At 43.4% G+C, this 26,412-nt stretch overlaps 1 protein-coding gene across 4 annotated transcripts in view; it reads left to right on the forward strand.

Annotated features, from left to right (window-relative positions):
- The window catches only part of DMXL2 (Dmx like 2), a 210,867-nt gene that overhangs the window by 53,324 nt on the left and 131,131 nt on the right, over positions 1-26,412 (forward strand). For all 4 annotated transcript variants that reach the window (XM_068275436.1, XM_068275438.1, XM_068275437.1 and 1 more), the window contains exons 3-6: positions 1,032-1,106; positions 3,873-3,951; positions 5,365-5,521; positions 8,515-8,581. In XM_068275436.1, coding sequence (XP_068131537.1) covers positions 1,032-1,106; positions 3,873-3,951; positions 5,365-5,521; positions 8,515-8,581 — 378 coding nt within the window. The remainder of the gene's footprint in view (positions 1-1,031; positions 1,107-3,872; positions 3,952-5,364; positions 5,522-8,514; positions 8,582-26,412) is intronic.

Below are 26,412 nucleotides of genomic sequence, written 5' to 3' on the forward strand. Positions count from 1 at the left end.
AATAACACCAGAAACAAGCATGCAGCTTGTCTTGTCAGATCTGACTTTAAAGTCTGAAACACCTGATCTGCTTCATGCTTGTTCAGGGGCTATGGCTAATAGTATTAGAGGCAGAGGATCAGCAGGGCTGCCAGGCAACTGGTATTGCTTAAAAGGAAATAAACATGGCAGCCTCCATATACCTCTCTCTTCAGTTCCCCTTTAAAGGATATTATGCCGTTGCTTATCTTTTAGAGCTGAGATGCAGTTCTGAGTTCAGGTCCACTATAAAAGTTATTATGCAGGTCATCTTTAAGGAATGATAAAGAAAGGCTAGATTGTTAGAGCATCGACTGGAGCCAAAGCTTATCTGTACTCATTTTATTACACTATCATTGTGGATCTACTAATCAATTTACTAATGGATTTCACTGAAAGAAGTATGACTGCGTTTCTTTCTGCAGGTTTGTTTTAAATAAAGAACAAGCCTCAAGTGTACTGTTTTTTTTGTGGTTTTTGTTTTTTAGTTTTTTTCCACATATTCTGCATAAACCTTAAGTGAATATTGTGTTTTTGCCAATATTACATATTCTTACCATCATCTGCCTTCAGAAATAAAAGCTAGCACGTCGGTGAGGGAACCATGGCAACATTAAGAGATCCCGTTAATTTAAGTACAAAAAAGTATAATTAGCATTTTTATTATTTGCGTTTGATGTTTTTCCATGACTTTGTAAAGTGTAGATGATTTGGCATTCGGGTTGTACTCCATATATCTGTACCCATCCAGTCCTAATGGTAGCAGGGCAGCAGCTGTGGCATGTTCTGAGCTATCCACTGAAGAAGATAACAGCTGCTGCACTTGGCTAGGTAGACGTCTCAAGCATGTTTAGAACATAGAATATGCTCTAAATATCTTCTATACCGATACAGACAGAAATGTTGCACATGATATCCTTATGCGGTAATTGTTTTACATGGAGCTTGTGAAATGATCTCCTAAATACACTATTACTAGTGATGGGGAACTAATGTCTTTGTTTCCTTTTCAGATTGCTGCTTCATATGGAAACACTGTTTGCATCTTTGAACCTCTTGCTACAGTTATTTCTCACAAACGGAACAGCGTAAGTAGCTGATTTATGAGGAACATTGTTCTTACTTAGGATCTTCTGAACAAAATATGCTATGAATCATTGCTGAATGTGCCGATTGACAGAAGTTTAATTGGACAATTCAAACTGCAACTGCTGCTAACTGTGCACAGTGTTAGACATCTCCTACAAAGTTGGAAGCAGTGATCGGCGAAATTCATTTGTATTCTGCGCTTTCAAGCTGATTTTTCAGGAGCAGAAAGAGAAGTATTGCTAATGTACTTGGTTTGAGTTGTGCGGCATGATGGATAAGTGGATGGCTCTCTTGCCTTGCACCGCTAAAGTCCCAAGGTTTAAAGAACAAGCGACACCCATACTAACCTAGAAATAAAAAACACATATATAAGTAGATAAATACTACCTCTACTTACATAACTGATGTATTGTGCTATCCACGTAATGATTCCTGTGAATTTTATAAAGGAAAAGCAGAAAATCCTATTCTAGGCAGCGGCCATCTTGCCAAGCTAATGCTGACATCATATCCTCCCTGACTCTTGTTTCCCCACCCCCCACCCCTCCCTTCTCTTGCTCATTGTGTATTCATTAGCTGCCCTCCTCCCAGATTCTTCAGACACTCCCACTGAGGTGTATACTAACAACTGCACGGTCTTTTTTTTATTTACACATCCAATCACTGAGTCACCTCAGCCTTGCTTGTAAACACAAGTGATCAGAGGGTGTTTCTGATGAGCAGCTAGGCAGGGAAATAAATGGAAGAGGAGGAATATATTATAGATAAAAAGAACTCCCAGCATTCAACTCTTTGGCACTGTTTGGCACTAGGGCCAGTGCTCCTATGTGATAACTCCAAACCATAAGAGCAGAAACAGTTTTGCAAGTTTTGAATGCATGATTAGCATCTTTATTACTTAATACACTCAGACCAGTTGCTGTTGAAATTTGATTTTTTTTTATGGTGACATGAGAGTTTGTATCTGCTCTCTGTGTTTGTGTGGGCTTTCTCCAGGCAATCTGGTTCTCTCCTATTGTCCAAACTGGTAGGTTAACTGCCAGCAATTTAATAAATTTTTAGTAGATCCCCTGCTGAAATATATTCATAATCTATGTGCTGTGTGATGGGAATAAATTCCGAGAAATTGGTAGTTTTGCCACATCTGGTGGCAATTTCTATAACTGTATGGGTACCTTAAGAATGGTAGCGGCAATGGTTAACATTAGTTGAGACATTGTCAGTCAAGCAGCACTTCTCCAAATACAATTTTGGTCAAACGGAGAAAGAGACTTGTGGATTGTGGATTAATGTTTGGATCCTGCACCAAGTCTATACTTGAGTTTAACAATACAACCTCTATGCGTCAGTTTTTACCTGAAGAAAAAAACCTTCTTCTCATGTCAGATCATCCTCTGTACTTGCCTGATTGCACACAATGGTCATACTTGTATGATTAGCTTACTTTCTGCTTAAAAGGAACCTGAGGTGAAAGACATTTGGATGCTGCCATGTTTTTATCTTTTTAAACAATACCAGTTGCCTGGCAGTCCTGGTGACCTCTTTGGCTGCAGTAGTGTCTAAATCACACACCTGAAACAAGCATGCAGCTAATCCAGTCACACTTCAGTCAGCAACATCTGATCTGCTTGCTTGTTCAGGCTCTAAAGGTATTAGAGGCAGGAAAGCAAGGCAACGTGCATTGTTTATACATATGTAAGCCTCCACATGTCTCTCTCCTCTGGTTCCCTTTAAAGTATACCTGAAGGGAAGAAAAGTGCCCCAAGGGGCTTCTTACTTTGGAAGGGGGAAAGCCTCTGGATCCTAAAGAGGCTCCCCCCCTTCCTCCTCAGCAGCAGGAATCCAGCTCTGGGACCCGTGAAAGCACACTTGTCGGTTGCCTTGTGCAGGCGCAGTATCAGGTTCCCCGCGGTCTGGTGGAAATAGCCGATCCCGAACATGTCCACTCTACTGCGCAGGCGCAAGCTATCTGTGTCTCCACAGTACAGCAAATACAATCTGGCTCAGCTATTTCTGCCAGGAAAAAAGCTGCTACTGCACCTGCGCACACCGGCAACTGCAGCAGTTATTGTTTTACGTATCTTTGGGGGTCCTAGCGCTTGATTGGGCCTGCTGAGGAGGACGTGGCAAGGCACATTAGGATCCAGAGACTTTCCACTCCTGAGGTATCTGATTTTTATTCCAAACAGTGTTACAGGTTTACTTTAAGGGGAAGGTCCAAGGTGATTAAAAAGCAAAAATCTACTTACCTGGGGCTTCCTTCAGCCACTTGTAGCCGTTCTGTGCCCTCGCCACAGCTCCGCTCTCTGCCGGTGGCCCGGGTCCCCTCCGGCACAAAATGCTTACTGCGCTTCAGTGTACGGCTTATGAAGCCACGCTGACGTCATCTGCACTGTACTGCGCAGGCGCAGTAGTTCTGCGGCTGTGCAGTAGTCTGGATGACACCAGTGCAACTCCTTGAGTGGCTCGCTGAGGCGCAGTCGGCATCTGCACCGGAGGGGACCGGGAGCCACCGGAGCTGCGGCGAGGGCACAGGACGGCTGCCGGGGCTGGAGGAAGCCCCAGGTAAGTAGATTTTTGCTTTTTAATCACCTCGGATCTTCCCTTTAAGCATGACCGGAAGCAAAAGTGACACAGGTTTTGACCAGCAAATCAAAGCTTTAGAAGTCTGTGTCCTAATCAAACTGACTTCTTTCTTTTCCATGAGTTCTGCTACACACTAGCAATATTAAATGAGATCAAAATATGTTTCTGTTTATTTTCAGCTGCTAAAATATCAGTGGCTTAGGACGGGCCAGTTTTTCCTTAACTCAGTGACTTATAATTTGGCCTGGGATCCTCAAGGTAAGCCTGTTAAAGTTTTCAGATATTTTACAATCTTACGATTCTATAATTGTAAATAAGGCCTCATGACTGTAAGGAGATTATAGTGCTAAAAAGGTGTACACTGCATATCTCTAGAGACAGTCTTGGGCTTTTATTATCGATACGCTGGTTCCTTGCTTTTTGTTATGTTAGTGACAGATTATTTTTAACTCTAATAATTATTTGATGTACCCTTTTATACTGTAATATAAACCGAGAGTTTTTGCTCATAAATGTACCCAAAACAAAATGTATTTTTATCCTTGGCTCAAACTTCTTTCCTCCCTCCCCCATAAAGCGTTTCCTGGTGTCTAGTGTCTGTTTCATCGTTTAAAATGCAGTGTGTGATTTGTAAACTGTAACTACCCTCTTTCCCTGAAAATAAGACCTACCCTGAAAATAAGCCCTAGCTGGAATTTTGAGCATGCTTGAAATATAAGCACTACCCCGAAAATAAGCCCTAGCGGAAGATAGAGGAGGAAGAGGCAGCCATTAAGTGGGGACACAATGGTGCAGTGCCAATTGGGCACTGATCCTGTCATCCCAGCACACAGCAAGGTTATCAGCTGTGTGCAGGGATGACAGGGCAGGTGCCTAATCAGTACACAGCATACTTTTAAATCCATGAACATCACAGTACAAAGGAACAGGAAATGTTCGGCTGAGAGACACTTTCTAATAGAAATATAGGACATCCCCTGAAAATAAGCCCTAGCACATCTTTTAGAGCAAAAATTAATATAAGACACTGTCTTATTTTCAGGGAAAGACGGTATTAGAGCATGATGCAATGTTATAGAAAAACAGCTATATAGCTGAAAATAAAAATATGAGACTCTTTTCTTTGCTACTAATGTTGAATGAATTATCCGTACTACACATACAATTCATTATATCATAAGTTTGTTTTTCTTTTGTGTGTTTTTTTTGTTTTGTTTTTTGCTTCAATGTCACTTTAATCAAACACATCCACCAATTTATTGAGGGAAAACAAATGATAGAAGTGGCTTCTCTCTGCAGAGCTGGTGACGCAGAGACTGGGAGTGCCTTACTGCATTTGCTGCTTCCAGCAGAATGGTCCTGTTTTGTTTTTTCCTAAAAATTATCCTTATTTTGTCCCGTCACTGCATTAGTGAGACCCAATAGTCACCGATGGTGAATAATTACCAGTACATTGTTCTGATCGCCACGTCCTGGTAATGACAGATTCAAAACTTATAAAAGCCTGATTACCAGAGCAAAAAACTGTTCCCACTGTTGTAAATAAGTTGTTCTAAATGTACTCATGGGAATGTCAAAAGCAGAAAACATTTCTCTGGGTTTTGTTTTTTAAAATAGACTCATGAAATTGCACAAAAATGTCTATTTTGTTAAATCATGAATAATCTGCAGGTAACAGACTGCTGACTGCAACAGAGTACTTGCAGTTATGGGCACCACCTTCAAGTGACATTCTAGAAGAGGATGAGGATGATATTGACAGACAAGTCATAGAGGAGGATAAAGTTCAACCTGCCTTGAATGACTGGAACTGTATCTGGCAATGCAAGTAAGTTGAGATGAGGTGCAGGGCATGCTGCTATGCCTCTACACTTGTTCTGAAATGTCTGAATTTCTTCTGTGACCTTACACAGGCTGCTGGAGAGCTTAAGGGACTCATTCCAAACCTGCAATTGGGGAGAGATTCAGTTTCTGCCCGTAGTGTATGTTTTTGCTAAGTAGCTCTTTAAAAAAATCAGGGGTGCAGAGCCCTGGTTCAAGGCTTATTTGGTGTTTACATGTCAAAGCTATAGGTTCTGGGCTTTTGGAATATTTAAGAATCGAGCATGTGAGAACTGGCACCTTTCTGTAACTAGGTTTTTTCCACACCACATAATCCATTTATTATCTCTATGCATTTATATAGTGCTAACATTTTCTGCAGCAATTTTAAGTGAAGCTATATTATTATTAATATTATTATTTATTTATTTTTTGTGTTAGGTTAACACCCTAGTTCAGGCCTGTTTTTTTAAATGCACATTGTATGGAATCTGTCTGTTTCACACACAAAGCTTTGTGCAGTTGACCTAAACCATTTTTAATTTTTCATCACCTAGCTTGTACAGCATACTGTATACTGTTGTAACATCAAATTGCATCCATTTTAGGAAGGCATCAGTGTATGAAAACCAGAGGCGTTGCTAGACCCAAAGATCAGTGGCACATGCCACGGATATATTCTGGGGTGCCCCTAATGTCCCACAGGCAGAGTCAGAGCTGTAGAGCCTCTATGGGGGCATGTTGGGAGCTGTGGTGCCTCAATGGCGAGCATGCTGGGAGCTGTGATGCATCAATGGGGGTATGCTGGGTGCTGTGGTGCCTCTATGGGGGCATGTTGGGTGCTGTGGTGCCTTTATGGGGGGGTATGCAGGGAGCTGTGGTTGTTCTATGGAGGCATGCTGGGATTTGTGGTGCCTCAATGGAAGCCCCGTAGGAGCATGGGAGGGGGTCCACTAAAAGGTCAGGAAACCCAGCAGAAAGCCAGACCAGCCAGCACAGAAACCAGGTAACTCTGCCTAGCTATGTTTAAGTGGCACTGCCTATTTTTGTGATATACTCCATTTATTTATTTATTTTTGTATTAATGGAGAGGGGGGGCTTCATCGAACATTTTGCTGTGCAGGCCTACTTAGACTGCTGTTAAGTTCATGTAAATTTTGTTCCACCCATGACCACACCCAAATTCAGGCACGTGGCCCCACGCATTTTTTTTGGGCTGCATTGCCCAAAAGTGCCCCAGATCTCTTAGGATCCTAGCAACGGCCCTAATGAAAACCATCCAAGTGCAGCAGGAGTATAGGTTCACATCAGAAGCAAACACCATGCAAAAACATGGCAGCCCCAAATATCCACCAGAGCATGAAATTTGCTTAGTCAAAACCTTTTGCTGTCATATCTTGCAAGGATGAGTAGGAGGTACCCCCAAAGGAGGTAGATTGCAGTAGAGAGCTGGAGTCGGAGGGGCCCTCAAAAGGTAGAGACTAAAGGTGCCATAGACTTTTTTTTGTGTGTGTGTTTTTTGTTAATGTGTTTTTGCTGAGGTAAATATATTTCTTAGCCAAATGTCCAAACTAGTCCTACAGTTGACCCTGCTTACTATAATGGCATGGTCAATCCCTACTCTGTTTTAAAAAAAATAAAAATCAATAAATAAATACTTAGCAGCATCCCTACAGATGTGCATTTTGCCTCCCTACATGGATGAAAAGCATTAATTAATAAAACATGAGAAATAGAAATGGAGCTTAGGGCATCCCCGCCTCCTGAATGTTGGCAGTTTCTTCCATCTCCGTGTTTAATGCTGCTGACCTCTTCCAACTCCTTGCACTGTCCGTGAAAGAAACAGAGGGTTAAAGAGGAACTGTCGTGAAAATCTTAAAATTTAAGACACATACAAATAAGAAGTTCATTTCTTCCAGAATAAAATGAACCATAAATTGCTTCTCTCCTATGTTGCTGTCACTTACAGTAGGTAGTAGAAATCTGACATTACTGACAGATTTTGAGCTGGTCTATCTCTCCATAGGGGATTCTCAGCACGTCCTTTATTTTTTTTATAAAGACATTCCCTGAAAAGGATTTATGCAAAGATACTGGCCTGCCTCCCTGCTCGCAGCACATTTTTTTGGGCAGTTAGACAGAGCAACTGAAACTGCCATTCACTAAGTGCTTTTAAAAATGAAGAAAACCCTAAGAACACCCCCCCTCCCCCATTAGAAGATGGGCTAGTCCAAAACCTGTCGGTTCTGTCAGATTTCTACTACTTACTGTAAGTGACAGCAACATAGGAGAAAAGTAATTTATGGCTCATTTTACTCTGGAAGAAACATACTTCTTATTTGTCTATGTTTACATGTATAAGCTTTTCGCGACAGAGGTCCTTTAAACACCTCAACAAGAGTATTTGCGTTCAAGAAAAACCGTGACCAGCATCTCCATCCACAGACATCACTTGCCAGCAGTAAAAATGTCACCATGTGATAAATGTCAGAATGAAAATCAGGGAGAGGAAAGCTTTTACAATGAGCAAACACTGACTAAATCACTTATACATAATTATTGTAAAAATGAAGCACTTTTTTATTACATTATTTTCACTGGAGTTCCTCTTTCATTGGTTCTGTACTGTTCGTATGTCCAAACAAATTCATACAACTTGTGTTTTCTTATTAAACTAATCCTTAAAAAAAGAGAGTAGATGGTCTTTACCATTTACCAAAGCAATTTTATTCTTTGTGAAATGTCTAGAAAACGGAGTGCCTTTTTTTTTTTTTTTTTCTTGCTTGGTAGCTGAACGTAGTAAAAGTAATTTCCCAGTTCAGTTGTTTAAGTGTATGCTTTATTAAGATCTTCTACGTGAACATCTATCATCTAAATGATAGCATGAAGATTCATGACCTGCAGTAACAGATCGCTTCCCTTTATTTATTAATATCATTTACATACTCTGCACAACATCACATCATGAATATGAATATTTAATGTTTCCTTTGCAAACAGAACTGCAGTGCCTGTGCTTTTGATGAAGTGGTCCCCAGATGGTGAATACTTTGCAACTGCAGGGAAGGTAAGTTAGCATACATTTTTAAAACTACATTTAAAAAAAATGCAAAGCAGAAAGTTAATGTGACCCTGTAGTGAGAGAGCTGCAGAGGCTGCTATATTTCTTTCTTTTTGAACAATACATACTGCCTGATTTTTCTGCTGATCCGCAGCCTTTAATACTTTTAAAGCTCAATTGTTAGCCATAAAATCAAATTCCATTTACCCACTGCTCTGTGTTTATTATGTAGTCTACATGCAGTCTGCATCGCAAGCATTCCAATCTAATCATAAATGTGTCTGCCGCAATGAATCTTATCTCAGTCAGCCTGGCTCTATCCTGGTACATTGCCAGGGAGAGGGGGGGGGGGGGGGGGGTGCAGTGGGTAGTCTGGCAATAAATACACTATATCAGACAGGAGAAGAATAAAGAGTAAAGGTGGCCATACACTAAATAGATTAGCAGCAGATTAGACCATCAGATAGATTTTTGTCAGATGCCTGTCAGGTCAAATCTGGATGAAATCTATTGAAAATCTATTGAAAATTAATCTAAATGCATTACTGCACCATAATGCTAAGAATACACCATAAGTTTTTTCAGCAGATAGATGGTTCGATAGATAATTTCCGACATGTCCGATCTTATTTTCAACCGTTTTTCTGGTCGATTTATCATAGAAGTGAATGGAAATTGATAAGAAAAGATAAGAAAATCGATCGGAAATGAGATTGGACAGTAAATCGACTGAAAAATCTCATTGTGTATTCCCAGCATCAGATTCAGTCCAACTTTATGGGCCATCGATCTGCTGCCAGCAGCAGATGGACCTAGATTTTTCATCCTGTCAGATAGATCAAATCGATCGAAATTGGCCACAAATCGATTGATCGGACAATTCTATACAATTGATTTGCGATCGATTCTATAGAATCGATCACTTAAATCGACCAGTGTATGGGCCCCTTAAGAGAGGACATGACATCAGGATTGACTTCAGTCAGAAGCAGTAAAGATGGAAAGTCCCTGGAACAGTTTCCTTTTTATTTTCTATATAAAATTTGCTGAAATCAAAATGTGGACAGTTTAATACATCTGTTATGTAAGTAGAACAAGTATTTATCTACTTATATGTGCATTTTTTTTTCTCCTGGGATAGTATGGCTGTACCTGCTGCTATAAATGAAATCTGGGGTAAGAGGGATATGGAGGCTAACATATTTATGTCCTTTTAAAAATGCAAACTGCCTGGCTGCCCTCCTGATTCTCTGCCTCTAATACTCCTAGCCAAAGACCCTAAATAAGCATGCAGATCAGATTTTCTGATCCAAGGATGACCTGATTAGCTTTTATGCATTATGTTATGTTATGAAAGCATACCTGAAGTGGGAGGGATATGAAGGCTTACATTGATTTCCTTTTAAACAATGCAAATTGCCTGGCTGTCCTGCTGATCCTTTTAATACCATTAGCCATGGACCCTGAACAAGCATGCAGATCAGATGTTTTTGACTAGACTTGATTACTCACATACTTATTTTAGGTGTGTGATTCAGACACTACTGATGCTAAAGAAATCAGCAGGACTACCAGGCTACTGGTATTGTTTAAAAGGAAATAAATATGGAAGCCTCCATATCCCTCTCACTTCTTGTTTACTTCAACCAGTTCGAGACCACCGAAGGTTAAACTATGTCGCACTTGTAGCTACCTAAGCCTGATGTGGTGTAGTCTTAACGGCTGCTGCTCCTATGCAGGGGACGCAATAGTGTGTCTCCTCCGGCACAGGACTAAACACAGCTGCGTTACGTACATCCATCAGGAGCCATTTTTATTGGCTCCTAATCACTGTGAGCCAATCACAGGGATCAGGAAGTAGTGAATTGAAAAAAAGTCGCTGGTCCTTAAAGGACTTCCAAGGCCAGACGGTCAGATATAGAGTGCTTTTTGTCCCCATAGAGGATGCCATCCGCGCCCTCCGTTACATTCCGCCGCCATTATTTTCATAGTACTGGCCCCAGGTCGGGTCCCGACCTCACCGCACGGGTCGTTTCATTATTCCCCTCAAAAGATGGCTGCCGTGCTGAGCCGCAGCTGCGCAGTACGCATGGACTCTAGGTCGGCTGCGCAGCCCTCAGCCCTCCTCCAGCCACGTCCTCGGTCCCCGCATCCTCCTGTGTGTCCATCGTCACGCTCACATCACGCGGCTGGAGGAGGGCTGAGAGCTGCGCAGCCGGACTCGCGTCATTGCATACGGCACAGACTCGGCTCAGCTCAGAGCCATCTTTGGAGGAGAGTAATGAAACAACCAGTGCATTGGGATGGGATCCCGACCTGGGGCCAGTACTGTGAAAATAATGGCGGCGGAATGTAACGGAGGGCGCGGATGGCGTCATCTATGGGGACAAAAAGCACCCAGGTACTGATCTATTTTTCATAGGAGAGACATTGGAGGGGAAGAGGAAAAAGTCGGCACTGCAAAGGATTCACATCTGTTCATGTACAAGACTTGCGGGGCTATAGTGAGTTAAACTCTTGTGGCGCACTCAGCGTGCTCTGACTGGAGTAGGTAGACGTCAGATAGATGCAATAAGGATACAAGGTCGGCACTGCTGTTGGTGCGTTTATTGCCAGATGGTGCTTACATCATATTGCGTGCAAGATATAAGAAAAACACATACCGTGCAAAAAGAGGCTTATAGCTGTGAGCTGGTGGTGGGCGCTGGGTGCAGGAATAGCCTGACGGCCGTTTCGCGCTGTCTAGGCGCTTCTACGGAGGCTGTATGTTGGAGGTAAACTGACCGGGTAGATATACCCTCTGTCACGGCGTTCGGCGGGCTTCCGCCTTCTGGTGCCGCCCCTATTCCTCCCCTTCAGCCAATCAGGTAATGGAGCGCATCTGCGCTTCATGATCGGCTTCCGTGGGGAAGGGAGGAACTAGATTACTGGTGCCAAAGCGGACCATACTTATTAGATGGACGCTGGAGCTATTGCTCCTATATGGCAACCTGTAGATGGATAGGCGCCATCTTGTGGCCAGGGACTAAACTGCAGATAAAAGATAAAACATAGAAAAATGTGGTTTATAAATATTGAACAATTAGACTAGTTCACATTGAACCAGATATGTGCAAAAGTGCAAACTATTGTGCTTATGCTTATTCTGTGCCATTATCTTGTGTCTCTCTAAAATAAGTGACATAGGAATCAATATGTGGCCAGATGGTACCAAACCATGTGGTTTAAAATGCTCATGTAGTGAGTCATGATAAAAAGAGAGGGGTAAGGGATAGGAGGGGCGCTGCAAATATACTGACTAGGGTTTTTCAGAATGACCGACTAAATACAAATTCATACAGGAGTACAATACAATCGATATGAGGAATGGGGTGGCTCAAAGCAGTTCTCTAATCTAAATTAAACACATAATCTGAATGTCCACATTTAGGGATCTAAAAAACATGCAAAATCCGCATAATCATTGAGACCCATTGGGCCCATAGCTTCAGTCCTGATAATCAATATAATCTCCTCTCTTTTGAGCTTCTTCTCCCGATCACCTCCTCTTCTCAGTGGAGGGACGTGGATGATGCCTGCAAAAGTTAATACTGAGGGATCACCATTATGTGCTGCTCTTATATGCTTGATTAATCTGGGTGAGCCATGGCCAGATTTAATAGAGTTGAAGTGTTCTCTAAAACGTCTGTTGATTGATCTTGTGGTTTCTCCCACATAGAAACGACCGCAGGGACACCATATAGCGTATACGACGTATTCTGTCTGACACGTAAAAAACGCATTAACTTTGCGTCGTGTGGGCCCTAACTGAAAGCTGTCTCCTACGTTCATCTGATTACACGATACACAATGGCCGCATTTATGGTTCCCATGAGGTTTCAATCGTTCCAACCAGTTGTCTCTATGTGGGGTGTTAAAGAGAATCTGTATTGTTAAAATCGCACAAAAATAAACATACCAGTGTGTTAGAGGACATCTCCTATTACCCTCTGTCACAATTTCGCCGCTCCTCGCCGCATTAAAAGTGGTTAAAAACAGTTTTAAAAAGTTTGTTTATAAACAAACAAAATGGCCACCAAAACAGGAAGTAGGTTGCTGTACAGTATGTCCACACATAGAAAATACATCCATACACAAGCAGGCTGTATACAGCCTTCCTTTTGAATATCAAGAGATCATTTGTGTGTTTCTTTCCCCCTGTTCTCATGCACTGAAATTTCAGGCTGCTCGTTTCTTCCTGCAAACAGCTTTGCCCTTGTCTGTAATTCTTCAGTATGTGAAAGCCCAGCCAGCTCAGAGGACGATTTATCCAGCTTGTAAAAGATAAGAGAGAAGAGAGAAGCTGCCCTAATCTAAATAATACACAGGCAGTATGCAGAGAGGGGCCTGGAAGGGTGAGTTCATAGCAGAACCACAACACTGAAGAACTTGGCAGCCTTCCAGACACAGGCCGACAAGTCTGACAGGGGAAAAGATACATTGATTTATTACAGAGACAGTGATAGTATAAAGTGCTGCAGTAAGCCAGAACACATTAGAATAGCTTTTGGAACTTGTAGGATGATAAAAAACAGGATGCAATTTTTGTTACGGAGTCTCTTTAAATTCACTTTTGCTGACTTTTGATCCTATCGTAGGAGCTCGCCTGAAAGAAAACAGGGGTCCTTCAGCTACTAAGGGTTTCAGGATGGGGTCTCTTAATAGAATATCCCAATTCCTAATCATGGTTGTTTTAATTTGGTTTGTCATCCCTGTGAAGTCGAAGGACATTGGTACCCTCTTTGAGGCCTCAGTTAGGCCTTTTGGCTTGTTTTCCAGTAGAGTTTTTCTTTCTTTGGAATTAGCTTTCAGGAAGGCCTGTTGGATGGATTCAGCTTTATAGCCTCTTGCCAAGAGCCTCTTGCCCAGGTCCTCCGACTGTCGACGAAAATCGTCGTCGAGTGCGTTGTTGCGACGTAATCGGAGGAACTGGGCATAAGGAAGTGTGCGGGTCACGTGCTCTGGGTGAAAGCTGTTGCTATGAAGTAGGGCATTTGATGCGGTTTCCTTACGAAATCCCATAGGTATTAGTTTCCCTTCCTTGATCACTAGTTCTAGATCCAGAAAGGCCACCTTATCTTGCGCTATGTTTGCTGTGAAAGCCATATTTACTTCGTTTGCATTAATATAATGCACAAAATTGTCAAAGGTGGCACGAGTCCCAGACCAAAATACCAGCACGTCATCCACATACCTGGACCACGCCCCGAGCATGCTTCTGAAGGGATTACGAGGGGAATGGATGTATTCCTCCTCCCACCAGGCAAGGAAAAGGTTTGCATATGTGCAGGAGACTGCTGTCCCCATTGCAGTTCCCGAGACCTGCCAATACCATTTTCCATCGAAAACGAACGAGTTGTGCGTCAGCACAAATTCGAGACATTCGCATATGAAGTCCTTGAAGTGATCATTTTTATCTGTACGATCGAGGAATTTCCTGATTGCCTCTAGACCCAATTTGTGTGGAATTCTACTATAGAGGCATCATCCACGTCCCTCCACTGAGAAGAGGAGGTGATCGGGAGAAGAAGCTCAAAAGAGAGGAGATTATATTGATTATCAGGACTGAAGCTATGGGCCCAATGGGTCTCAATGATTATGCGGATTTTGCATGTTTTTTAGATCCCTAAATGTGGACATTCAGATTATGTGTTTAATTTAGATTAGAGAACTGCTTTGAGCCACCCCATTCCTCATATCGATTGTGTTGTACTCCTGTATGAATTTGTATTTAGTCGGTCATTCTGAAAAACCCTAGTCAGTATATTTGCAGCGCCCCTCCTATCCCTTACCCCTCTCTTTTTATCATGACTCACTACATGAGCATTTTAAACCACATGGTTTGGTACCATCTGGCCACATATTGATTCCTATGTCACTTATTTTAGAGAGACACAAGATAATGGCACAGAATAAGCATAAGCACAATAGTTTGCACTTTTGCACATATCTGGTTCAATGTGAACTAGTCTAATTGTTCAATATTTATAAACCACATTTTTCTGTTTTATCTTTTATCTGCAGTTTAGTCCCTGGCCACAAGATGGCGCCTATCCATCTACAGGTTGCCATATAGGAGCAATAGCTCCAGCGTCCATCTAATAAGTATGGTCCGCTTTGGCACCAGTAATCTAGTTCCTCCCTTCCCCACGGAAGCCGATCATGAAGCGCAGGTGCGCTCCATTACCTGATTGGCTGAAGGGGAGGAATAGGGGCGGCACCAGAAGGCGGAAGCCCGCCGAACGCCGTGACAGAGGGTATATCTACCCGGTCAGTTTACCCCCAACATACAGCCTCCGTAGAAGCGCCTAGACAGCGCGAAACGGCCGTCAGGCTATTCCTGCACCCAGCGCCCACCACCAGCTCACAGCTATAAGCCTCTTTTTGCACGGTATGTGTTTTTCTTATATCTTGCACGCAATATGATGTAAGCACCATCTGGCAATAAACGCACCAACAGCAGTTCCGACCTTGTATCCTTATTGCATCTAACTGATCTATTTTTGTCTGGCCTCGGAAGTCCTTTAAAGGGACCCAGAGCTGACGACTGACGAACGTGCGGGCACCCGGTTCCCGAAGCTGCGCGCAGTGGATGGGGCTGGAGGAAGCCCCAGGTATGTATAAAATGTTTTTCATTTCCGCTCTGTCACTCAGCGGGGATGCACGCGCTAAACTGATGATAAGCCTGTGTTATCAGGTTGTGTTATTTTGGTGTTGTGTGCATCCTCCGCTTTATTTAAATTTGTAGAGTGTGAGGTGAAGTGCGGAAACACCTGAGGAATTGGCAACTACATGATAGGAGGATGTTTGTATGTTTGTATATATGGCAGCCTCTCACTGTGGGATTACTTTCATTGTTATCTGCTGGCATTTTACTGAAAACATTGCTGACATATGTATATAAAGTCCATGAAATCCTAGATATTAGATTATTGTTGCCACATTCAGCTGTTTATGACTCAATTTGGCAAGAACCATATATACTCGCATATAAACCGACCCGCATATAAGCAGACCCCCCAACTTTTACCTAAAAAACATGACAAAATGATTGACCCTCATATAAGCCGAAGGTAGGAGGTGCAGCAGCTCCTGAGGCTTTTATGCACACCCCAGGGTTCTGTATAACAGCAGCTTTTACAGTGATTATTACCATGCCCACCACAGTGACTATTACCGTGCCCATCACAGGGACTATGACCGTGCCCATCACAGGGACTATGACCGTGCCCATCACAGGGACTATGACCGTGCCCATCACAGGGACTATGACCGTGCCCATCACAGGGACTATGACCGTGCCCATCACAGGGACTATGACCGTGCCCATCACAGGGACTATGACCGTGCCCATCACAGGGACTATGACCGTGCCCATCACAGGGACTATGACCGTGCCCATCACAGGGACTATGACCGTGCCCATCACAGGGACTATGACCGTGCCCATCACAGGGACTATGACCGTGCCCATCACAGGGACTATGACCGTGCCCATCACAGGGACTATGACCGTGCCCATCACAGGGACTATGACCGTGCCCACCACAGGGACTATGACCGTGCCCACCACAGGGACTATGACCGTGCCCACCACAGGGACTATGACCGTGCCCACCACAGTGACTATGACCGTGCCCACCACAGTGACTATGACCGTGCCCACCACAGTGACTATGACCGTGCCCACCACAGTGACTATGACCGTGCCCACCACAGTGACTATGACCATGCCCACCACAGTGACTATGACCATGCCCACCACAGTAATTATTACCATGCCCACCACAGTAATTATTACCATGCCCACCACAGTGACTATTACCATGCCTACCACAGTGATTATTACCATTCCCTCCCACCAGAACACAGAAAACGGGCAGCAGCACCCAGAGTCACAGTGAGGGGTGTGCGGTACGAACTGACCTACTGAGGATCGGAGAGTGCAGCGGTGATGATGAACAGTGAGCAGGCTTACAGAGCCTGCAGCAACATGCTTCAGCAGCTGAAGATCGGAGGCGGGGGGTGGAGAACAGAGTAGCAGCGGTCAGATGCCCGGGGGAAGAACAGAGCAGCAGCGATGAATAGCCAGGACCACAACAGGAGCGATCTTCCGTGTTCATTATCTAGCGCTTCCTGCTGTGTCTGCACCTTGTGAGCCCATTGGCTGGTAATAGCCAATTGGTTTACAAGGTGCGGAAACAGCAGGAAGCGCGAGATTATGAACTCGGAAGAGCGCTCCTGCTGTTTCTATTCTGTGTGGCCATCCATCGCTCCTGCTCTGCTTTCCCCCAGGACATCCAACGGCTGCAGCATTGCTCTCAACCCTCCGCATCCTATCTTTCAGCTGTCCGCTCCCCTTCGCCCCGATCAGCCGGTGAAGCATATCGCTGCAGGCACTGCAAGCCTGCTCACTGTTCGGAATCACCGCCGCATCACCGCTGCACTCTCTGAGCCACTCTCCGATCCTCAACAGGTTAGACATAGGCACAAGTGACTCGCATACAAGCTGAGACCCCCACTTTTGGGCCCCTTTTTTGGGGTCAAAAATTTGGCTTGTATGCGAGTATATACGGTATTTGTAATGCCTTTCCTTGCCCAGCCGACCTAATCCTTGAAGGAAGGAAGTGAAAACCAGTGAGCTTGTTTTGCTTTTTTTGAACCAATTGGTGTCATTTTCCGCAGAGATAAGGCAACAGGAGGTTTCCTGTTTCTCTCCCACTTCCGCTTTCCCTAAAGCTCAGTAGCTGATAATACAGAGACCACTGAAAAAAAAACTTTCTGTATTCAGGTTTTTAGTTTGGAGTGTGCTTTATAACAACCCAAAACTTTCCATTTAGCTGGATTTTCATTTGGTTTCATTCTCTCTTTACATTTTAGCCTGTGTTTGTTCATAGTATGAGCGGACAAGGCTGAGGTACACACAGGGAGAGGCTAGTGCTAGAGACGGTGAATATGCTGGAATAAGTTCTCACATTTTCAAACTCACAACCATTTGGAAAAGCAAACTAGTAATAGTTGGAAATTTGCTAACAGGAGATATACAGTATATGCACAAAATATGACTGCCAAGATTAATGTTGGACACATTTCACAGGAAATGTGTCAGAATAAAAATAAGGAAACTGTTACTGTGAAAAGATGCACAGCAGGGTTTTTTCCCCCTTCCTTTTTGTGAGAAAACAGAGGTCCACAAAATAAGATCCGTAAGGGAGTGATCAACATTAAGAACAAAAAAAAGTATTTAAGACTGGAGAAATTGATTTTGGGGAACACAAAAATCTCTAATACATGCTACAGTTAGTTTTTATTAACACGCATTAAAGGGAACCAGAGACGAAGCACCCTTGTGTATTTTACCATGTATATCAGTAAGAACATTAGAGAAAACACTTACCATGCTCTCTGTTTCCTCCTCACTGCTAAAAGTGTCTGTTAACAGCAGTCACAAGAATCCCAGACTGAGCAATTAAATCTGGCTTTGCTGGGAATGATTATAGCTGAGTCATTATAGCAAAGCCACAAGGGGGCAGGCTTGGGCTTGAAATAACACCACAGAATACAGACTTAGCTATAATCTTTCTGTAGCAAAGCTAGACGGAGCAGCCTGACTTCTCAGTCGGGGATTCTTATCAGACGTGATAACAGTCAGATTACACAGAGAACAATGAAACAAAGGGCAGATTAGGTGTTTACTGTCATGTTCCCACTGATTTATAAGGTAAATACAAGAGGGTGCTTCATCTCTGGTTCTCTTTAAGTGCCGAAAACTTTGATTTGTTGTCCTTTTCTTTTAAATAATTCTTATAATTCTGGCCATATAGTGTAATAGTGCAGAATGGAATCCGACACCTTTCTGATGTTCCAGCAGAGCTCTGTTCTGAGAAAATTGTACCGGTATTTTTACATTCCCATTGCACATCACTGTCTCTTGAGTGTTTATACAGGTAGTGTGGGGGATAACTAAGGAGTGAACATACAGGAAGAGAAGAGGGCAATTGCAGGGTGTCTATGCAAACCTATTTAGGGTGCGTACACAAACAAAAGTCCTTTCACTCATAGGGATTGGTATTCAAGTGACAGTTCATGGGCAAGTATCGAAAGACGTATTGTTGCTATGGAGATGTCGTGGAGGGATGACCCGGGGTGCACAGTGGAACAGGAGGACTAAGAAAGAGAACAATATCCTTGGTCTTCGCTTGGCCATGATGATCCAGCATCTATTCGTGACATTCAGTGCCACCGTACACACGCTGTATTCTCGGACAAGAACCATCTTGTTTGTGTACAAAGGTCAAAACTACATACACACTAATAGATACTGTCACCTGGCAGGGATCAGACTCAGTCCCACGGACGACAGTTGGGGGCGATTGCTGTACAGGCGTATCACTAGTCTGCAGACTAGTGACGCATTTGTTGCTTTGGAGGGGGAGGAGGGACAACGAGCTGGGTGAGTGGGGAAAAACAAGCCACTTAGGGGTCACTCCAGCATCTGAGATAGCTAAACATCCAGCAAGCCTGATTATTGAGATTTTGGAAGACCACTGTACACACGCTTGATTCACAGTAGATTCTCAGCCAAGCTGTTCTTTATCGGCTGCTGTGGCCGAGGTCAATCCAGTGAGTGGACATAGCCTAAGAGTTTATTGCATACTTGTTGTTCAGACACAAAGTTAAGGGCATGCAATTTGGGAAGATAAAGGTTTAAATGCAAGGCCGCTCGGCAAACATAGGAGTTAAAAACCGAGGGCTGTTCATGCCAAAAATTGGTTCAATAGTGCTTTTATTGTCAGAATGGAAAACGGTGGCTTAGTTGGTAAATTGTAATTGGTGGGTGGCCGTTCTAGCACGTAAGATGTTAAATGCTAGATGTTTGTGTAGAGAGAAGGAACTACTAGGTGCGAATGGAAAATGGGTTTTGTACAGGATAATAGAGTTTATATGTCTCCATTAAAGGGTGGTGTTCAATGTGCAAGTTCCAGTTCCAGGTATTCTCTTTAGTGGATCTCAGCCATCTGCTGATCCCATATCCCACTTCCTATTCCCCAACAGATAAGAGTCTCCTCTCTTGTCCGAAACTCTCTTATGCTTTTCTTTCACGGGTATTCAACTTCACGAGTTCCAAGCCCCTCCTCTTCCTTAGCTTACCTCTGGGCTCTTCCCCACGCCAGCCTAGGACTCCTGCTTTTGGACTGGAAGTAGGCTGAGTGTCAGGCCAAGTGCTGTCAAAGCCCGTCACAGAGACACTTACGCCATCTTGAATGAAGGCTTGGCAGGCATAGGTGGGAATTGAATTACTATATTGACAGTTGTACTTTGTAAGTCTAGCACAGCCTTACATACAGTAATGTTTTATTTTTACCCTATCAGTTCAGGTCTGCTAAAAATAGCAAAATGTTATCTGCAGTACAGATAAATATTCATAGCTATTTACTGCAAAAAGGATATTTTCTCTCTTGCCATCTCACCTGCCCCTACACCTGTTTCTCTGCTAAGCTACCACATAGCAAGCTCCAACACACAAATGGCTTCTGTCTCCTTTATTTCTTCCTTCCTGCTTATACACTTTTTTTTTTTTTTTTTTTGTACTGAACATGCATCCACAAAAGAAAGTGACATCTGCAACCATGACTGCATTTAGTGCCATCTTGTACAGGAAGTAATAGCTTTTGTTTTAAATTCAACTGGTATGCATTTCTTAACAGCTATGTTTTCTGCATTGAGAATGTCCTCTTTGTATCATACGTTCTTCTTTTTTTATTGAGATCACATAACATTTCTGGTGCTTTAATATTTAAATACTGCAGTGGGGTTGTGCATATCTGAGCAGATTAAAGTTGCCTTGTTTGGTTGCATTTCCGCTGTCCTCTGTCTGTAAAGTCATGTAGAAGCATCCATGATTATCTGGCCATATGATTCTGTGACAGATGGCGTCGTTAAGAGACTTCCAGCTGGAAGGCGATTGCTGCCTCCGCTTCAGATGGCAGTTTGTTTCCATTTCCATGATGGGTGTGACTCATCTGCACTTACATGCTCCTGTTACATTGTGTCCAGGGGATCGCCTTTGTTTTATGCGAGATGTATAAAGGAGGGCTAGACTATATTAAAACATTTGCAGATATTTCATTTAGAAACTAGAACAATTTCTCATTAGTGCTTCTTATGGTATTGTACTTGTATTTCAGCATCCCTGTCATAAGCGCAGTTATGCATTTTGTGCACCTTTGGGTTTTTGTGCCATGTTTTAGCTGTCTTGTTGCTACTGTTAGTTTCACAACGGCAGCCATATGTTCATGCTAAATGTATTCAAATGTGCATGTTGATACTCGTTTGACATTTTACCTGAACAGTTCCAGACAATCTACTAATGTGTGTGTATATAGTGTATTGTAACAAAACCACTGACATCTGATAATAATCAGATGCATGCTGTGCTTGTAAATGAGGCATACAAGGTGATATCAAGCTCACAAGTACTGTATGAGTAAAGGTCCGTACACACGCCGGACTTTAGGCAACGACGGGTCCGTCGTTGCCTCCCGCTGGGTGGGCGTGCCAGCGACAGTCCGGCGTGTGTACGCTCTGTCGTCAGACTGATACGGCTGTTTCTGAGCGATCCGCCGGGTGGATCGCTCAGAAACAGCCGTATCAGTCTGACGACAGAGCGTACACACGCCGGACTGTCGCTGGCACGCCCACCCAGCGGGAGGCAACGACGGACCCGTCGTTGCCTAAAGTCCGGCGTGTGTACGGACCTTAATGCTGGATACACACGGTTCGTTCCCGCACTCGATTCCCGTCGATGCGCCGCTCGATTCCTGTCGATTCGTTTATTTCCGACATGTCCGATTCGCGTTTCGATGGATCGTTAGGTCGATTTGCCATACTTTACATGCCAATCGACCTAAAAATCATCGAAATGCGCTCGGAAATGTTCGGGAATAATCGATTCGTCTGGAATCGAGCGGCGCATTCGATGCGGGAACGAACAGTGTGTATTCAGCATAAGAATAAGGCGTGTGCACGTAAGTACATTTGCCTCTCGAGTGCATCAAATTGGTAAATTGTGCCCATTCTACTGCTGGTGCTACTTTGGAGAACAGGCTGTTATTGTCCAGTATCCCCAAGGCTGGGTGCATACATTAGGCTCTGTTTCCACTTGAGCTGAGAACAGACATTTTTTGTCAGTTCTTTGCTCATCGCAAAACTGACAGTGATTTTATAAATAGAAGCCTTTTTTTCTTGCCACTGAAACAGATCCATTGGGGAAAGCGGGCGACACTTCTGTGCAGTCCACGATAATCTTGGGCAGGAATATACGTTCGCCATATAGCCTATGGTGGTAACACATCTGCCCTGTCCAATCCTGCTGGCTGCACGGGATCTGGCGTAAGTGGGAACTGAGCCTAAATCTTTACAGTTCTGTTCCATTGCGCAAAAGGTGGATCAGCGCAACACCAGACCGCCTCCGAATGGCCTCCATTAGAGATGCGCTGAGCCCCTTCAAAAACTACAAACGCACCTTGAACCCAAACAGAAGCTCTGCATATACACCAAAAGCATGGCTGTTAAGTGGGAGCAGCTGACCAAAAACGAATTAAATTAGTACATAGCAAGGAAATGAACAGCGCTACTTAAAAACAGGCAAGTGCCTACCTGCAAAAGAGTGCAAGCCCCACTTGTGGGATATAATACACACCGAGCATACACATGACCTGTCTACCACTAGAGGATGTTGGTTTCTTGTAACAGCTTGCATGCAACCTATTAAGTACTCGTCCCTCCCACTGCGAAGAAGTCAATCCTCCATGGGAGGGGCCTAACACGAACTAAATCCTAATCTATGTATATGCATAGCCTGGGTGCGGCTAAGGCAGGCAGCACATTTAACATTTTGATGTACTGTGGGAGATAAAAAGACAGCTTTACTTGCATATATAAGTACGTTTTCACTTCAGTTGTATCTGCAGCTACACTGCAGTGGGTGGGTGTGAAGGTTTGCTGGTTACTACAGGCAGTTACTTCTCCAGACAAAAGCAAGTTTCCGCACTCCTTCAATGTGGATAAAACACCAGAATTCTTTATTGCTCATCCATATAAAAGTACAGCAATGGTATGTGACAGCGACAAGATCTGACGCATTTTAAGTCATAGTTAACCTGACACAGAAGTACAAACACTTCTATACAAGCAGGTGTCCTTTAGTGCGTTCGAGGCGTCAGATGCTAAATCAGATGGATCAGATGAATGCAGATTATCGCCTGCATCTGTATTCTTGGTGGGACGACACAGCACCTTCTAGTGATACCTCCGTAGCCCCTTTGGGGGAACATGTGGAGAGGGCAACTTTTTACGAATTAGCCAGAAAGAAGTCCCACAGGACCCACCCTATGGGTCCGTTGTCAGAAGGACTAGAAGGGCAGGGAGACTGGATGGAGGTGTGAGACTTTACCCTCAGCGAGTACAGAAATGGGATTTTTTTTCTCAATTTATCTGATTATGCGCTGAGTTCGCTTTGAGCTGAAGGGGGGTTGGTGAGGAGGGCATCAAGGTGCCCAGGTTTTTCAATCCATCCTTCTACCCTGTACAGACCAGAACCTGCTTTGTGGAAGTCTTTCAAGAATTGATAGACATTACACACTTGGGTGAGTCAGATTTGAGAGAAAAAATAAATAAATATGTCTTCTGGGTAGAGGGCCGCCATCACCTCCCCCAATAAAACAAGAATGGTAATAGAATAAGGAATGCTGGCAGTGGTGGTCCTTAAAGTAGACCTGAACTCAACCTTCCTCTCTGCTCTAAAAGATACACCGCCGCATAATAACCTTTAAACAAAAACATTTATTTGTTACAGCTGATACAAATCCTAAAATACATCTGCACAGTTTCTACATCCTGATTCATGGAAGCAGTGCGATTTCAGGTTTAAGATTGGCACACCTTACCGTGTGTAGTTTGGGTGCTCAGTCTTGATGCGAAAGCAACATCAATCCAATATCAATGATACAAGTCCGACTGGCACACCATGTCGATTCTCCAAACGAGTTTATTGTTTGCACAGCATGACAATTGTTTCGGGGCCACGGAGGGTCCCCTTCATCAGATAAAGTGCAGACATACCGTATGTCTGCACTTTATCTGATGAAGGGGACCCTCCGTGGCCCCGAAACAATTGTCATGTTGTGCAAACAATAAACTCGTTTGGAGAATCGACATGGTGTGCCAGTCGGACTTGTATCATTGATTCATGGAAGCAGACATATTGTTTACAGCCTGTGCTTTCAAATGGGCTTATCTGCCATAGGCAGTCATGTGACACAGGGGAGAGTCAAATTACAACTTGAGATTAGACACAAATAAGGAGGAATTAGCCTAAACTCTCGGAATACATACAGGGTACATTTCTCTATGTTTTTCTTCTGTCCTGTGCAAGAGTTCGGGTCCACTTTAACTCACAGGACTACAGACAGGAGGCAATTCATCAGTTAACTGATTCTGAGACTTGCATCAGGCTTCCTGGGGCCCCCAGCTACTAAATAGGAATATGAAAGCTTTATCAGGCATGGGGTTTCTTTGGAAGTACTTGATAAAAGAACGGCAGATTCTGACTGTCTCCCACCCTAAAACCTCTATTTTTCACCATCTCTCCAAGGTGCATAAAGGAGGGCCCACTGTGGCCAGAATAGGGTCCCTCACTGAGCGACTTGGGGAGTGATTAGATTCCTTCCTCCAGCCTCTGGTACAGATACTTCTGTGGTATCTATTCGAGATACCAAACCTGTATTTAGGGAGTTGGAGAAACTGAGCCTATTGCATTCGGCAACAATGGGGGCACTCCAGTATCATCTGGATCGATATAGCAGCCTTGGAGGTGATTTAAAGTACTTCATAAAAGCAGAAGTTGAGTTTGTGACCAACTATTTTTTGTTTAATGGGGAGTACTTTCTGCAAAAGCGTGGAGCATCTATGGGGCGGGATTCTCACCATCCCTGGGGAATTTGTACCTTGGGTGGTGGGAGGAGCTCAACCTACTTTCCGATGAAAATCAATTTGTGAGCATATCTTATTGCATGATTGATGCATCGAAAATCCGTTGATGGTATAGAGGAGTCCCCTTTGAGAGTTGGATGACTTTGTAGCTTTTCTAACCTCCAGTTCACCTCATCTGTAGGCAGCACTTATATAGTCTTTCTGGATTTGAAGTTGGAGGATTCAGCCACTACCACCACTACCTATCATAAGCCATGTAGTGGCTATTCCACAAGGCTGGCATCGAGTTGCCATCTCCAGCATACCATTTGTGGAATTCTCACAGGAGAATTGACTAGAGTCGCTAGGAACTGTTGTGATACTAAACTCTTGCCCGATGAGATAGCTGAGGTTGACAGTAATTACAGGCTAGGTATCCTGGTTGGTCCATTGAGAGGGATAAAAAGAAGGTACTAGCTAAAAGTAGGGAGGATGGTTGGTCCATTGAGAGGGATAAAAAGAAGGTACTAGCTAAAAGTAGGGAGGAACTTCTCAGGGGCAGAGATGGGTCAGAAGTAAGTGATGGGGTGGCTTCCTTACATTTTCAAGTACACCAATCCATCTAATGTGGCCAAACATTTTCATACATGCCATGGTGGCTACATGACACACTTTTTGTTCCATGGTTTGGAGAGCGTGCACCTCACCACTAAGGTGGCAACCTTCAAAGGAAGCTGCTTGGGCATAATATGCAGTGGATATTTAAACTGGGGACCAGGAAATTAATGGGTCTTTATTATAGGTGGGATTTGTGCTTAATTTAGATCAGTGGCCTTCATGCACCTTTAATATCTTCCTTTCTCATGTAGTATAGTTCCCGCTTTACTTTCTATATTTTGGCTAGTCCACAGTTATCGTTAGAACAGTCACTTTAGGATAACCTCCTTAGTAGTAGGATCTTTCTATATCTTTTTTTTTTTATACATTTCTGTTTTTACAGTACTTGTTATGCCATTGTACTGTTTGTGGACAGGACTCTTCCTGCCTTGAGTATGTTCCTTTAAGGCTTGCACCACCCCTATTTTAGGTGGAGCGCTAATGGGAGGATCTTCGGCGGTATTAGTATTTGTATTTCTGTTAAGCTACGACTGACATGCCTCACCCCTCTTGTGGTGAGGGTTATCATCATAATTGTTATTGTAGGGTCCCACATTATGTTTTAAAGCACACTTGAAGTGAAAGGGATATGGAGGCTGATGCATTTTATTTCCTTTTAAACAATGCTGCTGATCCTCTGCCTGTAATAATTTTAGCCATAGACCCTGAACAAGCATGCAGCAGATCAGGTTGTCTGACTCAAGTCTTACCAGATCAGCCACTTGCTTGTTTCAGGTATTCTGCAAAAGAGATCTACAGGTCTTCCAGGCAGCTGGTATTGTTTAAAAGGAAATAAATATGACTGCCACCACGTCTCTCACTTCAGGTTCCCTTCAAGTACCTTACAAAGGAAAGTACAACCACTTCTTGTTTTTCTCATAGCCGTTTTGCCTCTGGCTTCATTAGTATTTTACTCACTAGTATCTGTTAGACTTGACTGACATTCATAATAAACTCTATTTTCTATACCAATGAAAACCCATATCTCTAATGAAAACCCATATCTCTGAGTGCAGCAGCGCAGTGTTGCTTGGTCATAATTAATCAAAGTCCTGTGGTGAGGTTCCGCCAAGTGAACATTTCAATACTCTCAGTGGAATAGCGTAGACAGGAGAGGTTTCTTTCTCCGGAGAAGAGAGCTTCCAATTATTAGCTTTTCAACAAGGGGT

The sequence above is a fragment of the Hyperolius riggenbachi genome, chromosome 3 (genome assembly GCF_040937935.1).
Source record: "Hyperolius riggenbachi isolate aHypRig1 chromosome 3, aHypRig1.pri, whole genome shotgun sequence".
In the NCBI taxonomy this organism is placed as follows: Eukaryota; Metazoa; Chordata; class Amphibia; order Anura; family Hyperoliidae; genus Hyperolius; species Hyperolius riggenbachi.